At 44.5% G+C, this 16,092-nt stretch overlaps 1 protein-coding gene across 1 annotated transcript in view; it reads right to left on the reverse strand.

The window, feature by feature from the left end:
• Window positions 1–16,092, reverse strand: part of PEPD (peptidase D) — a 128,124-nt gene that overhangs the window by 71,148 nt on the left and 40,884 nt on the right. Inside the window, exons 7-9 of the mRNA XM_081203384.1 lie at window positions 14,601–14,645; window positions 6,112–6,187; window positions 4,623–4,669 (exon numbers count right to left, since the gene is read on the reverse strand). Coding sequence (XP_081059510.1) covers window positions 4,623–4,669; window positions 6,112–6,187; window positions 14,601–14,645 — 168 coding nt within the window. The remainder of the gene's footprint in view (window positions 1–4,622; window positions 4,670–6,111; window positions 6,188–14,600; window positions 14,646–16,092) is intronic.

The raw sequence follows: 16,092 nt of genomic DNA on the forward strand, positions 1-16,092 counted from the left end.
GAGATTTCCCACCTGCCTTTCCGAGGAGCTGGTGGTGCTTCCATGACCCTGGAGCATTACAGGAAGTCAGACCAGGCAAATGAAACAGCAACAAAGAAGGATAAACACTGGACACTTTGGGAAGGCCACAGGTACAATGGACAGAGTTGTGTTTTATGAATCAGAGAGGAGATTCCCCAAGGTATCTCCAAAGGGGCTTGCATCTGTTGGGGGCTACTGAACATCGCTCACATTCCTCAGTGAAGGAGGGCCTTGATCCAAAACAAGATGCAAAAGGAGAGAGGAGCTTACTTTGTGCATTGGACCCCAGAGAACATAATCTCTAGCACATGCCCAAATCCATGGGAAATCTACTCCAATACAGCAGAATAAATGGAGCCGGGGAACTCCAACATCCCAATGCTCTGCCTTAACAAGCGGACTTTGCCAGCTCTGTGCTGGCTTCCATCAAGAAGGAATTGACGCAGTCTTGGTCACTGATCTCACAGATTCCTCAAAAGGCTTCAGGGGCACTTGGTGGTCACAGAAAATCCTCCAGCTCCACACACAAGGCTCCTCCAGCCAGCCTGTCCCTCCCGAGCACCAGCTCTCTTGGACTACCATCATGAAGTTTCAGATGTCTGGCTAGTGTGAAAGTACCCCAATATGTAGCCAAGCATCGCTGGGTGGAAGCCACAGCCTTGCGCAGCATCTGCCTTTACACAAAAACAATTTGCCGTCCCTTAAGAGTCAAACAAACCTTTTATTAAAGGGGGATAATAGTAGTAATAAAAAGCTGTAAAAGGCACGAAGGCTGGATGCACGCACAGTTAAGCCTTATGATATTCCTCCACTCTATTGATCTGACATTATTTATGGCAACTTTACTAGGCAGAATATCGTCAGCCTCTTCCCAAATTGAGTTTTGTGGAGACTGCAATAAGGAGGATGAGGCTCTTCCTGGATTCAGCTGTGTCACAGGCAGAGATGGTTGGATTCTCCTGGGTCTTCTCAGAACACCCCGGAAATGAACTAATTTGTTTCCCCAAAATACCTGGAGATAAATTTGATTTCCTGAGCTAATCTGAAGGACTCAGGAAATGAGCACATGACCTGAACCCGTGAGCCAGTGTTGAGAGCACCCTTCCTTTATTAGTTATTATTTCTTATATTTATATCCCTCCCCTTCTCCCAAAGGAGCAGACTGGGAAAGGTCTCTACTGAAAAGGCCCGTTGAAAGAGGAAAGTCTTCAGTAGGCACCCAAAAGAAAACAGAGATGAGGACTGCCTAATTTTCAAGCAGAGGGAATTCCAAGGGATTGACGCCACAACACCAAAGGCCCGATAGCTACTCGTTCATTGGATATTTTTCAACAGGGGTTGGATAGCCACCTGTCAGGGATTCTTTAGCAGTGACTCCTGCATTACAGTGGATTAGATCAGCATCTGTATCATCCAGGACCATGCAGGTTTTCTGTCCCATAATTATCTCCAGTGGATTTCCCAAGCTATTCCATGTTCCCACAAGCAAAGAAGGAAACGTCACAAGCAACTTACAAGGAAGTCATATTCTCAGCTTCTGTTGATGCTGCTTTAAAGTTTTCAGTACTAATCTTTACAAGGTTGGCAAGAGCCATTTGGAGCTTTAAAAGAATGCAACAGTAGCTTCCAAGAGGCTTTGCAATGATAATCCACCTACCCTAAATATTGCATTTCTCTTTCTACTTAAAGAAAAAGCGACTGAGGCCCATTTAACCAAATGTTGGTTCTGCACCATCCTCCCCATCTTTCTTCTCCAACACACCGAAAGCAAATATGTCATGGGATGCGCATCAAACTGACCCATTTTGCCTTGCACAGCCAAACACATGTCAAGTACACTTGATGATACTAAAAAATGCCCCAATGGGACATTTTAATTCATTTTAATGCGACACCGACTCCTATGCCAATGCCACTTGATTGAAATTATGAATCAAGTGTTAATTACCTCATTAAAAAGGCAACATATTTTATGGCATGATGGGGAAAGTGAGATTAGAATAGAAGGAGCCTAATGACAAATGTGAATGCCAGGCAAATTTAATCTCCCTTCAAAACAAAGAGGCTACGTTTAGCTGCAAGGGATCAAACTGATGCTTAAATAACATTGATGAAACTTCTAAAAGTGAACTCAGGTGGTGACAGCCAATGGCTTTGTAGGGGCCACAGAGAAAAATAGGGGAGGTATCAGTCAGCATCCTTGGCGGAACCCCAAGGTTCACAGATGTACAAGAAGGGAGGATGGAGGCAAAATCCAACCCACAGCCACACGTGTACTGAGCATGCTCAGTAAACACAGAATGCTGAATGTCATTTGGAAAAGAAAAATGGGACAGCTATCCTGGAGCACGAGACACCTGGCTGGCTGGAACCCTGAAGATCTGCACACCTGCAACATCTTGTGGAGATCCCCCATTAACACAGAGCGCTTTAAGAAAAGTCCCAGTGTGAGAATATATTGTTACAAAAGCCCACCGCCGGTCCCTCTCTCTGCCAAGCCGTGGCAAGAGTGCATGGGATCTCAGGCACCCACACAGGGTCTGTGTCCCTTCGGAGAATAGAAGACACAGTGGAGGCTGTTGTGCTTTAAGAAATAGGATCTATTTGCCTATTTACACCCTCAGTCTGCATGGAGGGGGTCCAGATCTTAAGATAATGGCCCAAAGCATTGCAGGCAGTCCTTTCTTCTCCCACACCAAGATGGATCCAGTGGCGGAGCATATGCCCGTGCTGCCCAGGGCAGGTGCACTCCCGAGAAGGGCAGGGCACACTACTGAGAGGGGCGGGGCATGGAGGGTGCCCTCCCAGGCGCGGGATAGCTGCTCAGGTGCATGGAACAGCGCCCGCGCCCTGCAGGAAGGGGCGGAGCAAGCCGTCCACAGGGGCAGAGCGAGCCGCCGATGGTAGACATTCAGCGTGCCACCCGCCTGCGACTGCCAAATGTCACCCCCCTCAGCGAAGACACCTGGGGCGGTCCACCACCACTGTACCCCTCCTTCCTCTGCCCCGGATAGATCTCCCCTCTTCTTCTTCTTCCCAGAAGCCCCTTGTCCTCCCCCAGAGCAGTTACCCTGAAAAACTTCCAAATTTCCAGTCTCTGGTCACACTTGGAGCAAGGAGTTGTTGACGACCCTCAATGGCTCTCTATTGTAATGCTAACAGCTCTGCTCTTCCCTCAGCCAGCCAGACTGGCTTGCATAAGGCAGCCCCGGAATTCCTTTGCAGCTTATATTCTTTCTTCATATCAAACATAACCCGAAATCCTAGCATTCATTATTTTTTGTGTTTAGGGGGACACCCCCCCAGCAGTTCTGTAACACCATTCATACAAGGACATCTTCTTGCAGAATTATATAAAAAGTAAAATAAAAGGAGATGCCTTAGTTTGCTTAATAAGAAAACATGGAGTTTTAAGGAAAGACACTGCATGCATATGAAACCCTATTAACACCAGTGTGGTAAAAGAGGCTTAATTGGTAGCATTTATTCCATAATTATAAAATTGGATAATAAAGTTGGAACATTTATGAGGAAATGGGCCAGAGATCTATAAGAGGAGTGGACTACGGAAGAGCGGAAATGGATTTGGGTTAAATTACCACCACCAAATATATAAAAGGAGTTATAAAATAAGATTCAATATCAACAGTATTTGACCCCAGGTAGACTTAATAGGGTATATTCAACAACACAGGATAAATGTGTTCTGCAGCTGGTTGGTAATGCAAATATATTGGACTACTATTTGAAATCTTATTTCAGAAACGACTGGACATCTATTACGAAATGACCCTAAAATACTAGTACTGAATTCAGTATCTGGAAGGTATAGTGTTAGACCCAAGTGGTTGGCGCCAATCCCACAGAGAGCAGCAGAGGTGGGCAAACTTCATGCTAATCAGATCCACTTTGCTTTATAGTAGAGTCCCAAGATCTACCAGTTGGAGCCACGTGTAAATGACGGAGCATTAGGAGTAAATAGTCTATGATTCTATGATGAGAATGTAGCAAAGAGGAAGTTCAAACACCAATCACCCTGAAGCCTGGCTGGACATTCACTACTGCACACATGCTTCTCTCAGGATGCAAAGCCATATGGGCAAAGGAAGGGATGGAGGAATCTAAAGACTCATTAGGGAAAGCAACACAAACAAACGGAAATCAAAATGCATAAACAAAACCACCAATATTTGCTCCAGCTGTAGCAGAGACATTTCACCAAACACTCCAGGACATTTTATGGCCCCCATAAACACTCATGTACGTAGGAGGCATAGCTGTGATATTCACACACATAAAAGCTGCTTTATTGGATGCTATCAAGCAATAATAATGGCTATTAGGTATAGTTTCTGTAAATTACATAAAAGTCTGCAAAGAGAATTATACTGCTTTAAAACCATACCTAAAAGCAATTGCCATCTAATAGCACGGAGGAAATGTGGGAAATGCCTTCTATATAAGAAAAATATGTCTAGCCCCAGCCTCGAAATGAGCACGTGCAATTGCCATTAAATCAGTGTCGCTCAGAGTTATCTGGGGGCATTTCCTGCTAACAGAGATGCTTTTCCATAGTTTTGTCATGTTGAAAAGGTACTCACCTCTCCAGCTCATATTCCTTCATGCCTATTTTGACGGCCTTCATTACCTGTTGTCACAAACATAGGACACACCCTAAGAAATTTGGATCACAAGAACCTTAAACACTTGACAATTTTGTGGTTATCCTGGGAGCTACCACGATTTGATGTATAATGCACTTAAATTGCACCTCCTGGACATAGCAAAGAACATGAATGTACTATAAGTGTGTGATGATCACATCCTGGATCCAAAAAATTCTGTCCCCAGGGTGGAGCTGAATGCACATCCCCACAGCGCTTCCCTACCCATGTCCCCCCCCCCCACCTTAGGGTAATAAATGTCTGATGATCTGAATATGTGAACCTACCCCTCCATGTGAGAAGGCCACCCAAATGCCTTAGGAAATGTGCTGAAGGCTTCTGCGGAACACAGGAGCACATTTACAGCATGTTGAGTAAGCCTGAGCCTACCAGGTCTTCTCTTGAGAAGAAAGGACCATAATGATCAAGGGGATGCAGCAAATCTCCTTTGAGGAAAGGCTGCAGATTTTTGGACTTTTACTTGCCTTTTCTCTAAACTAAAGAGGTATCATGGTTTATAAAATTATGAATCACATGGAGAAAGTGGCAATATATATACAGTGGTACCTTGGCTCCCGAACAATTCAGCTCCTGAACGCCGCAACTTGGAAGTAAGTGTTCCGGTTTGCAAACATTTTTTGGAAGCCCAACGTCTGTTTTGGCTGTTGGCATTGTTTCTGTGGCCAGTCAGAAGCCGCGTCTTGGTTTGCGAACGTTTTGGAAGTCGGACGGACTTCCAGAACGGATTGAGTTCGAGAACCAAGGTACCACTGTATATATATTTAACCCTCTGTCATAACACTAGAACTCGTGGTCACCCCATGAAGCTGAATATTGTAAGATTCAGGACAGATAAAAGACTTCTTCATGCTGCACAGAGTTAACCTATGGAACTCACTCCCACAGGAGGCAGTGATGGCCACCAACTCTGCTGGCTTTAAAATAGTGTTGGACAAATTTATGGAGGGTAAGACAACCAATGGCCACTAACCATAATGGCTATGTTCTCTTTCTACTGTCAGAGGCAATACACCTCGGAATACCAGTTGCTGGGAATTGCAGGTAGGCAGATTGTTGCTGTGCTCATGTCTTGCTTGCAGGTTCCCTACAGGCATTTGACTGCACACTGTAAGAACAGGCTGCTGGACAAGAGAGGCTACTGGCCTGATCCAACAGGGCCCTTATGTTCCTATGTGTTCCAGCATGATAAGTGAAGACATTTTGTTCCCTGGGCATCAACAGCAAGTTCAAGGGCAAAGCAATGTGTATTATTAGGATTCTATTAGAAGGAACATTATCCTCCTAATTCTGTCCCAGCTCTTCCATTAGTTTATTACTAAGCAATTCAAGTAGCTGGGAACATTTTCTGAAAAGCCACCGTTACACAAAGAGCAGAAAAAATTATTATCTGTAAGAGATCCATTACCTCTTTATGAGCTTCACTGGAAATTTTATTGGTATAGCGCAGGACTTCCAACTCCATGTCCGTCTTAATCACACGGCTTCAAAAGGAAAGGAGAAGAGGAGAATCAGGTTAGTAATTCCCCCTACAGCTCAGCAGTGATTAAGTTGAGAGCACAAAGAATAACCAGGTAACCTAATTGGCAAACCTGCCGCCGACCAGATGCGTTTCAAAAGCAAGAGGCTATTACGAGATTGCAGCAAATAAAGGACATCAGGAAATAAAAGGTATGTGTGGCATTCAATTTACTCAAAGTAGGATGAGCTGAAAAAGCACCTGCAAGGTTGGTATAAGAGTTTGATCACCCTAACTGCAGCCCCTAGATCGTAAGTGGGGTGCAAGCAACTAGAGTATGTGGACAGGAAGGAGAAGATCTAGGGCAGCCTTCCCCAACCTGATGCCTTCCAGATGTTTTGAACTACAACTCCCATCAGCCAGCCAGCAGGACAGCAAAGCCCAGCTGGCTTAAACTGATGGGAGATGCAGGCCAAAACACCTGGAAGGCACCAGGCTGAGGAAGGCTGGTCAGTGGACTTGGCCATGGCTGAAGGCAGGAGACCAGTCAGGCTAGTGCCTGCCATTGTTAAAATTATTTCAGAGAAACCTGAAGCACTTTCTCAGGACCATTTAACAGAATCATTGGGCTCTGAGTGTGAATAAATCCTGAGTTTATACTCTTGATTTGTAAATTTATCACATCGGTACACTGTGGGAATTCTACTTCAGTCTGGTTTTTAAAACCGGCCAGGCAAGACAGGGTCAGACACAAGTTAGACGAAGGAGCTGTTCACTGTTTCCAGAAACTCTCTTCTCATTGTGAGACTTTTGTGGATGAGCTGAGAGTTTGTTGGACCTTGGGGCTGAGAGGGAGGAAGGAAAGAAAATGAACGAATATTGATTGATATATATTAGTAATTTTGTATTAATGTGACATTTTTTACATGTACCTGTGCATTTTTGTAATATTTTGTTTAAGTTGTCTGTTGTTGCTTCAGTTTTCTGTACACCACTTAGAGATATTTTTAATATATCAAGAGGTTAGAAATTAAATAATCAAATCAAAAATGACCATGGATCCCCCATGCTGTGTCTAGTTCAGCTTACAGTGTCAGTATAAGTTAAGCACGAAGGAGCCAGATAATGAACTAACGGAATTGTATTGAAGAGCTCAAACACATTTCAAGCTTGAAAAACTTTAGTCCTGGGAAGTAAAAAACCTTTCACAAGATGCTATCTATTTATTTGTTAATAACACTTCTATACTGTCTCCCATGTCAAGTCAGAGACAGCTGGCTGCTTTCAAGGCATACTTAACGGTGCACAGAATTCCCTCACTCTGTAAAGTGCAAAGCAGGTTGGTTTATTCTAGACCTTCCTGTTCACATCTACCAGGCCCACCCCCATTAGACACCCTGAGAAAGTTGACAGAAAAAAGCTCCCCTCCCCATTCTCCTAACACTAGAACTCATGAGCATCCACTGAAGCTGCAAGTTGGAGATTCAGGACAGACAAGCAGCAAAACATATTGTCCCAGGCCAGACATGCTTTACTGACCTTGCTTTGCCTCGACCTGCCATGAATAGGCAATCCCTCTGCCTGCATTTACTGCACAGGGTACACAATTGTGGGGCTAGACAGTCCTATGAAGATATGCATGTTTTATTTAGCCAACCCTGCACTCTTTACCAAGCACAAGTCACAGGCTCACAACATGGCAGCTTCCTGCCATTTCTCAAGTTATAGAAATGGGAGTCCGAGGCACAGTAGCAGAATATGAATGAATCCTTGCCTAAAGCTATGAAGTCCTTTGGGTTGCTGAAGCTTGTTTCGCAAAGGTAGCAGACGGAGAAGGCGGGCGGGGGAGTGGGGAGAGAAAATATCCCCGCACACTGTTTTGGCTCAGAGCTGTATTAAATTTATGAACCCCTGGATGAAGAGTTTAGCAAAAATCGAAAGCTTGCACGTCTTCAGGCAGGAGCTGGGGTGCAGCATAAAAGCCAAGGAAATGGTGCTTGGGATCAAGGAGGCCTAGCACAGATCACACCACTGCCATGAACTCTCCTGGTGGCCACCCAAAATGCTGTTTGGTGGCGGCCTCTGCTTGGCTAGGTCAGCCTTTATGAACTGGAAGCCCTCCAGTTGTTCTGAGCAGTCAATGCTGAGAGGGGCTGAGGGGGGTTTCAGTCCAAAGCATCTGGAGAGTGCCAGGGTGGGGGAAGGCTGCTCAAGATCCAGGTTTGCAAACCTGTTTGATCACAAAACCATGGTTTGTATCAACTGACATGCACAGTGAAACCATGGCTGGCAGAGGATTTCCCAGCTTTTCCGACTGGAGTCTTTCCCAGTTCTTATTGGAGATGAACCTGGGACATTCTGCATGCAGGACAAGTGTTGTGCTCACCAAAACTTGCCCTTCCTTTTTTAAGGAGCAGGCAAGCAGAGCCTTAATCTGATCACCTCCCATGATGAGACTTGAAATTGCATCTCCCATTTTCAGTAACCAGGACATCAGAAGTTGATTCCGAGAGACATGCTTCCTGTGCTGGCATATGGGTCACTGTTCGGAGCATGTCTCTTGACCAGAGGGAGGCAAGTTCAAAGCCATAAATCCTGCAGACACACAAAGACCGTCTCTACACTAGAGAGGTGCTTTGGGGCTAACAAGAACATTTCATTCCTTCCCTAGAAGGCACAAGCAGTTCTTTCACCAAAGTTTGGAGCAGCTACTTTTAAAGTCACCTTGCCTTAAATAGCACCCAAGATAAAGAATGTAAGAGCCTGCTGGATCAGGCCAGTGGCCCATCTAGCTCAGCACCCTGTTCTCACAGTGGCCAAGCAGAGACCTGTGGGAAACGTGCAAGCAGGACCTGAACACAACAGCAATTCTCCCTTCTTATGTTTTCTTGCAGCTGGTATTCAGAAGCATTTCTGCCTCCAACTGTGGAGGTAGAAAAAAGCCTTATCCCCCAGAAATTTGCCCAATGCTCTATATTAAAGCCATCCAAGTTGGTGGCCATCACTCACTTCCAGTTTCAAATGCATATATTAGTAAAATAGAATGCAGAAATTCTTTGAGGAAAATGTCTGTATATTAAGAGAAATATATGAAGAGTTCTAGCATCATGAAAAAGACAGCAAGTCTTTTCTCTATCCACTTCCTCCGTGCCATGTATAATTTTATAAAGTCCAAAATGCTGCAAACCTTTCCTCATATGGAAATGGATTCTGCCATTTTGAACATACCAGCGTTCTTATGGTACCCTAATCTGAGTTGAATGTTTTAACAGAGTCTGAACTGCAGCCTTCCAAAATGTGTGCCCTCCACATGCTGTTGGACTCCCATCAGCACAGACGATTGGCCATGTTGACTGGGAGGTGGAGCCCAACAACATCTGGAGAATCTTCTGTAAGGAAAGGATGCTCTTCTACAGGGTAGCCAATGTGGGTACCACCTATCATTACAGTACTGCATCAAACTTTCTGGCACTGTCTGCCCCCCCCCATCTCTCTCTCTCTCTCTCTCTCTCTCTCTCTCTCTCTTACACACACACACATTTCGAATCTGTGACCATGGTGCTAGCAGAGCATTCATGCATCCAAAGATGTCCATTACATCCCAGCTTAGCTCTGATTGCTTTAGTTTACTAGACCATTTTGAAACAGGTTATCCACTAACAATGCAAAAGAACTAGCATAAAAACTCCCTGATTTAGACAATACAAGAACTACAAACAAAGCCCCAACCATGTTGAAATCAGCAGGAGAGTGCCACAAGAAAATCAGAACCAAACAGGCCCATAAGTACATTCTGTGAGAGGAAAAGATCAGCCCAAACTTGACTTAGCAGCCAGCTGATCTGGTCTAAATAAAGCATCACACAAAAGACCAGAGCAAGTATAGAGTCTCAAGCCCACCTGAGCCAGGGTAGCTGTCCTGCAAAATCAAGAAGTAACGATCCTTGGTACCTGAACAAAGAATACATGGGGGAGAGCTGGCCAAACGAAACAAAAACAAGAACTCATAACATCCTCCCTCTTCTCCTCCAAAATGTGCAAAAATGGAAACACTCGATGCAACGTTAAAAGGTTTCCAACAAGCCTTTTAAGTAAATATCTTTCCCAGCCTCCATCTGTATTAGAACAGCTTTTAGATGCTTTATCTTTTATGTGTTTGCTGCCCTGGGCTCCTGTGGGAGGAAGGGCAAGATATAAATCTAACACATACATATATACATACATATATAAATAACACTGCCCATTTCTCCATCCCTCTTTCTTATCAATCCCTACTTTGGGCGGGGGGGAGGGGGGAATGGAAGGATGCAAAAATGTCCACAACAACTGCATGCATTTCCATTTACTACCCTTGCATTTCTAGTGAAACAGGGAATGCAGAGATGCAGACTTGCAGAACTTACATGATCCAGTTTTTGGGCTAGGTGTCCTGTGGTCTCCCTGGTTGCCAGGTTTCCCATGTCCCAACCTTAAGGATAGGATGCCTTATTTGGAACTGGCTGCCTCTTTCTAAAAACTTTCTCCTTGGCAGACCTTATTCTCAGATCTTTTAGGGAGCAGATATAATACGTCCCTGCAAATAACAGGTGCTAGCTTTACACGCACTTTTTAAGTGCGGTTTATACCAGGGGAGCTAAAGAAACTCTCTCTGCATCCCATTGTACACTATTTGGCTGGCTACTCTTCAAAATCTCCATTGGTCATTTTAACAGAGGGCTCCAATTTTTCAAATTGCAAAGCTCGCAACAAAATTCCTAAATATAGCAATCCCACTTAAGAAATCTGATTGCTTCTTTTATTTTTTTCCTATTATGATCTTACACATTTTATATCCTGTAACATTTTTTATTTTATTTGTGCCTGGTGGGCCATAAATAAATCATGTTCGCCAATGAATATCCCTTGGTTACAGGTTCTGGCTTGGCCTGCCTTTAATCATCTCATGCCTCACTTAAATATTTTATAAAAACCTAAAGACAGAAGAGAGATTTTATTGGCACATTTTAACTACAAAGCTTTCGGTGGCAGATTTGCTAGAGTTTCCTTTGCAGGCAGATGTTGCCCCTGCAATCATATATATTGAGGTGGAAGTGTTCATCAATGTAGTTATTACCAGGGGGTTAGAGGAAGTATAGTCAATCCTGTCATGAGACCGTTTCCAAGCCAACAGTCATAATCAGTTTTACCAAGGCTGTTATTTTCTCCTCTGTGTTACTGGTCAGTTGACTCAAAACAAATCATTTCGAAGGTTTACAAGTAACAGCAAGGCATACTGGACACCTGAATTTCCTTTGTCGCTGCTGCTTTGACTTGTAACTGAATGTTGCATTTCGCTTTACGCTGTTTCAATACGATTGTTTAATTCTTGGTTTGGAATGTGCATGGTTTCACCCAGGAACCTTTGACAGAATTATAAACACTTTTAAAGAAATAAATACTACTACTCCTGTTTCCGAGGGAACAGCAGGTTCTGTGATGCTTTTATTGTTATAGTCTGTGTTTTTAATGGATCTTCTTAGATTATGTTAATTCTATTAGTGCTTTAGTACATTTTAATGGTTGTCTTTTCTATGTTTTTAGCTTGTTCTGTTTTATCTGTGCAAGCCGCCTTGAGTCCTGGACAGGGGAAAAGGCAAGATATAAAAAAAGTATAATTCCACCATACAGATGGGTTGAAATGAATGTGTAAAGGCATAACTGGGGAGGAGGCATCTGCAGGACCCCCTCCCTCCATCCCCTGCACCTGCCAGAAGCGGCTTGCTCCATTCCCAACCATCCCATTTTGAGCAGGAAGGCCTGTAATTCAGCTGAATGTGGCTTCAAGTCTCCTCATCACTGGGAACCTTGGGCTAGTAGCAAACTGACAGGCAGTGCAAATCCCACAAGCAAAGTTTTATATGCTGGGGGTTGTTTTCCCCTACAAGAAACTTAGCCGCCAGGTTCTCCACCAGCTGCAGCCTCTGAACCAAACGCAAGGAGAGCCCCACACAGAGAGCACTGCAGTAATTCAAACACCCTTCAGACCTGCCAGGGCAATATGAGATGGCTGAGGGGTGGAATAGGCATACACACTCCCCACCCTCAATCTAAGCCCTCACAGATTCTCTTAAGCTTATGGACATATATGTTCCACCTGAGAAGAGGGGGATGTCCTGGCTGGAGATGATGGGAGCTGCTTTCAAACACACCTGGAGGATCCCAGGTTGACAAAGCCAATCTCATTCCTCCTCCAGGCCTAACTAAACTGGCTCGTGGCATCTCCATTTTCAACAAGAGGGCTTTTATAACCCCCCACAGTGCAGAAGAGTCATAACATCCACCTTATTGAAAACGAGTTTTAAAATTAAGAAACATGGCTGTGGCGCAACACACTTTAGGACTTGGGTTCTTCTCGGTTTCGCTCCTGCTAATGTCAGGCACCATTGACATTCAAGTGTAATTAAAGAGAACATCCATAAATTTGCCTACGGAATGCATTAGAATTAATGCTTTTAAAATGAATCCCAAAAGGAGGCAATAATTGCCTGACATTTATATAACATTACCCATTCTGCCAGACATTCAATTAATTCTTCTTTGGGTAGTCTCTGCAATAGTATCATAATTAATGTATTTGTATTTGAACCTACACAACCGCTAACACTAAAGAATTTTGCAAGAATTATTTCAGTGGCATTCAGATCCTTTTCTTCCTTGTGGTATTATGTCATGGCTGCAGTCCAGTTGGGGGCTGTAGAAGGGCCTTCACCATAGGCTGTGCCTTGACAGTGGCCCAGGCATCAGAAATTTGGCACACAGCAACCCAGGAAGAGGGTGTTCTCGGTCTCATCTGAACCCAGGCTTGTGGTTTGTCTTAATCCAGACAAACCCCGAGCTGTAAACTGAAGGACAAACCTTGTTTGCAGCTCACAGCTTCTCTGGAGTGGGGCAAACCCCAAGCCCAGATTTGGACAACACGCTAAGCCACATCCCAGACATAGGATTTACTGCATTAGTTTTCCTGGTTATCATGCGAGTGCTTCTGCTCCTTTTTCTAGCACCCCTTTCACACAACAGCCCTTGTCGTGTTATGGAACTGTGGCTTTTTCACTGATATGCTGACACGACACACTAAATTTCATTCACACCAGTGGGTGTGGTGTGGCATGACAATGACCAACATAGACAACATTGCTCCTCCACCCCAACTTTTCTCTTCCATCTGCCATAATACTCTAGTTAGAATCCAAGGTCAGTCCCACGGCTAGGATTTGTTATGAAGTGGAAAATTCCCCTGGCCCAGTTGTTATTGTAACAATGTCAAACCTCCTCTAGGGGGACACAGTAACAGTCAAAACTTGTAACTTTAAAGAGAAAATAACCTTTTTAAATCCCCCAATTCACAAAAAGACGACAGTTTCAATTGCACTTGATCTCCAGTTACTTTAAAACCAGGAGAAGTCCAGAAACACTGTATCTCTCTTGCAGAGTTAGCTGTCAACAGTACTCTATTTACCAGTAGTGCTTTTCACAGTACGGCATTCCTATTGTCCCTAGGCAGTCCGTTCCCAGGTTCTAAGCAGTGGATTTTAGCTTCTTTTCCTCTCTTTTTTTTTTGCAGAAAAATGCAGTTCAAGCCTTTCCCCCCTCCTCTCCTGCAATCCGGAGGGGAGATCGCTTATCTGACGTTAGGATTTGAGTCCTTTTTCAAGCGTCTTTCAAAGTTTTAGCTTACAGTCTCTTTGCTTTGATCTGTTTACAAGAAATGGAAGGCGGACTTCCTGTTTATGCCTCCCTGCTTCGGTGCCGAATTAATTATTTTTCTCCCTTTAAGTCCAATTTTATCCTACTCACGGGTAGTTGCTTTTGTAACCAAATTGTCCCAGGAAAAAGTCAGCGCTCTCCGATAACAGCTGTGCGGCTTCACTCCGCGGAAGAAGCAGTCGACTCTCAGCACCGCGCCGCTCGCCCCGTTTCGCTCCGGAGCCCGTAAATGGGTTCCTTCGCAAATTTGGGGGGGCGCGAAAGGTGCCCGCCGAGTCCCACGTTCACAGGCTTCACCCGCCTGTGATTTTTGAAGGGTCCCCGCTTCGCCGCAGCGGTGCAGACCCGATCCCGCGGAGCTGGTCCCTCAGTCAGAGGGAATCCGCCATTACCGATGGCGCCAACCCGGAAGTCCTTTTTTGTGACTTTACTCCCACAATTTTCTGGGCTGATGTGGTTGCAAACTGATTTTTCTCATGAAATCAAATAACCTGGAAATGAGTGCAGAACTTCCACTCCATTCCACCAGATATCCAGATGTGACTTTTACGTCGTGTGGAAGCTCAAATGTAATGCAAAAATTAACAGTTAGGGAAATGTCAGGGGAATGGGATAAAATGCTCTGTGATTGCAGCCATGGTCTCACACAAAATGTTGGGGCAAGCTTTGGAAAACAAATGTGAAAAGACAACATACCATTCAGCAATTTCCGGATGAAGAACTGCGTTGTTAACCACAAATCTAAAAACGAGAGAGATAACAAAAATTAGCTTGAAACTCTAGACACTGGGTGGGTGTCCAACTCTGGCATCCAATGAAATGTGAGCATGCTTAAAGGGGGCTGTTAAATGAAGGAGAGCCCAAGTCAGTGCAAACAGGAACAGAGCAGAAGGAGCAAACAGTCTTTAGTGCGTTGTGGATTTCTGAGGTAATATTTATTGAGACTTTTCATGGGCCCCATAGGAGCTACTGGATGGCATATTGGTGCCCAAGGCACCCCATTGGCGGCCTCTGAGATAAAGGGGGAAAGGAAGTTAGAGCGAAAGCGGGCAGCCGTGATTTCAGGTGAAATGAAGATGTATTCATATATTTTCATACAGCAAAGCAAGAGGGAGAGAGAAAGAGAAATAAAGGTGATGAATAAGCACCCACAAGAGAGATAGTGGCCACTTTGCCAGGAGATGTAGCAACCTAGGGCTTTCTGTGGTGGCATTCAAAATTCAAGGCTTTCCCTCCCTCCACCAAAATGGACTGGAGAAATGTACAGTATTACAGTTTCTAAGATTCCATTGCATGCTTGAATTCAAGCTCTGCAAAGTTCTGAACAGATATTTCACATTCTTAGGAGCCAGCATCCAATTTCTGGATGCAAGTGGGATTTTTCCAGCCTCGCTGCTCAACACCTCTGCTGCAAGGTGTTCTGTTTTAGCCTGTGTTCCATCTCAACACCTCACCGCATGAGAAAATGAAGCCAGCAAGCCACACAATTCAGGCCCTCTACAGAACTCAGTCAGGCACCAGGAGGAAAAAAGCAGCTCGGCTAATGAGATTTGCCTGCTTTGAACACGAATGAAACACTTTCCTTTCCAGTAGGTAGGTTTAGGGACTATTATTCCTGCCATGCTTCAGCACAAAAGAAAAGGGGGGGGGGGAGAGGATGCAAAAGCTAGTTAAGCATAAAGGCAACCTAGTACAAAACCCATTGATGAACAAAATGGTACATTGAGTCTATGAAGTTCAGTGAACAAAAGCCTGGATTCCATTTTGAGTTGGAGCGTCCCACCATGATCTTAATGAGAGACGAAGGAAACCAGGAGATACAGGCAGGTGAGCTGCACACAGGATAGCAGGGTGTAATTCTGGCATCAAGATCAATACCAGAGAATTGAACATTTAAGAGATCATTGTGAGAGCATCCCAACTGAAAGCTGGGAAAAGGGAAAACAGTGATGACCTCACAGCTATCTGGCTGTCCTGTTCAAGGGAACAGCTTGGCATTGTTCAGGTGACAGTGCAGGTTGGAGAAAAATCCTCACAGTACACCAAAGGGGGGAAGACCTACTATCTCTGGCTCTTCTCCTGTGACCAGGGATCACTGTTCTGAATTTACGAAACCCACAAGACAGAAGAAACCTCCTTACTTATGACACACTGGCCAGATTCAGATAGCCACCTTCTCCCCCATAAG

Source organism: Podarcis bocagei (assembly GCF_964188305.1).
Source record: "Podarcis bocagei genome assembly, chromosome: 7".
NCBI lineage: Eukaryota > Metazoa > Chordata > Lepidosauria > Squamata > Lacertidae > Podarcis > Podarcis bocagei.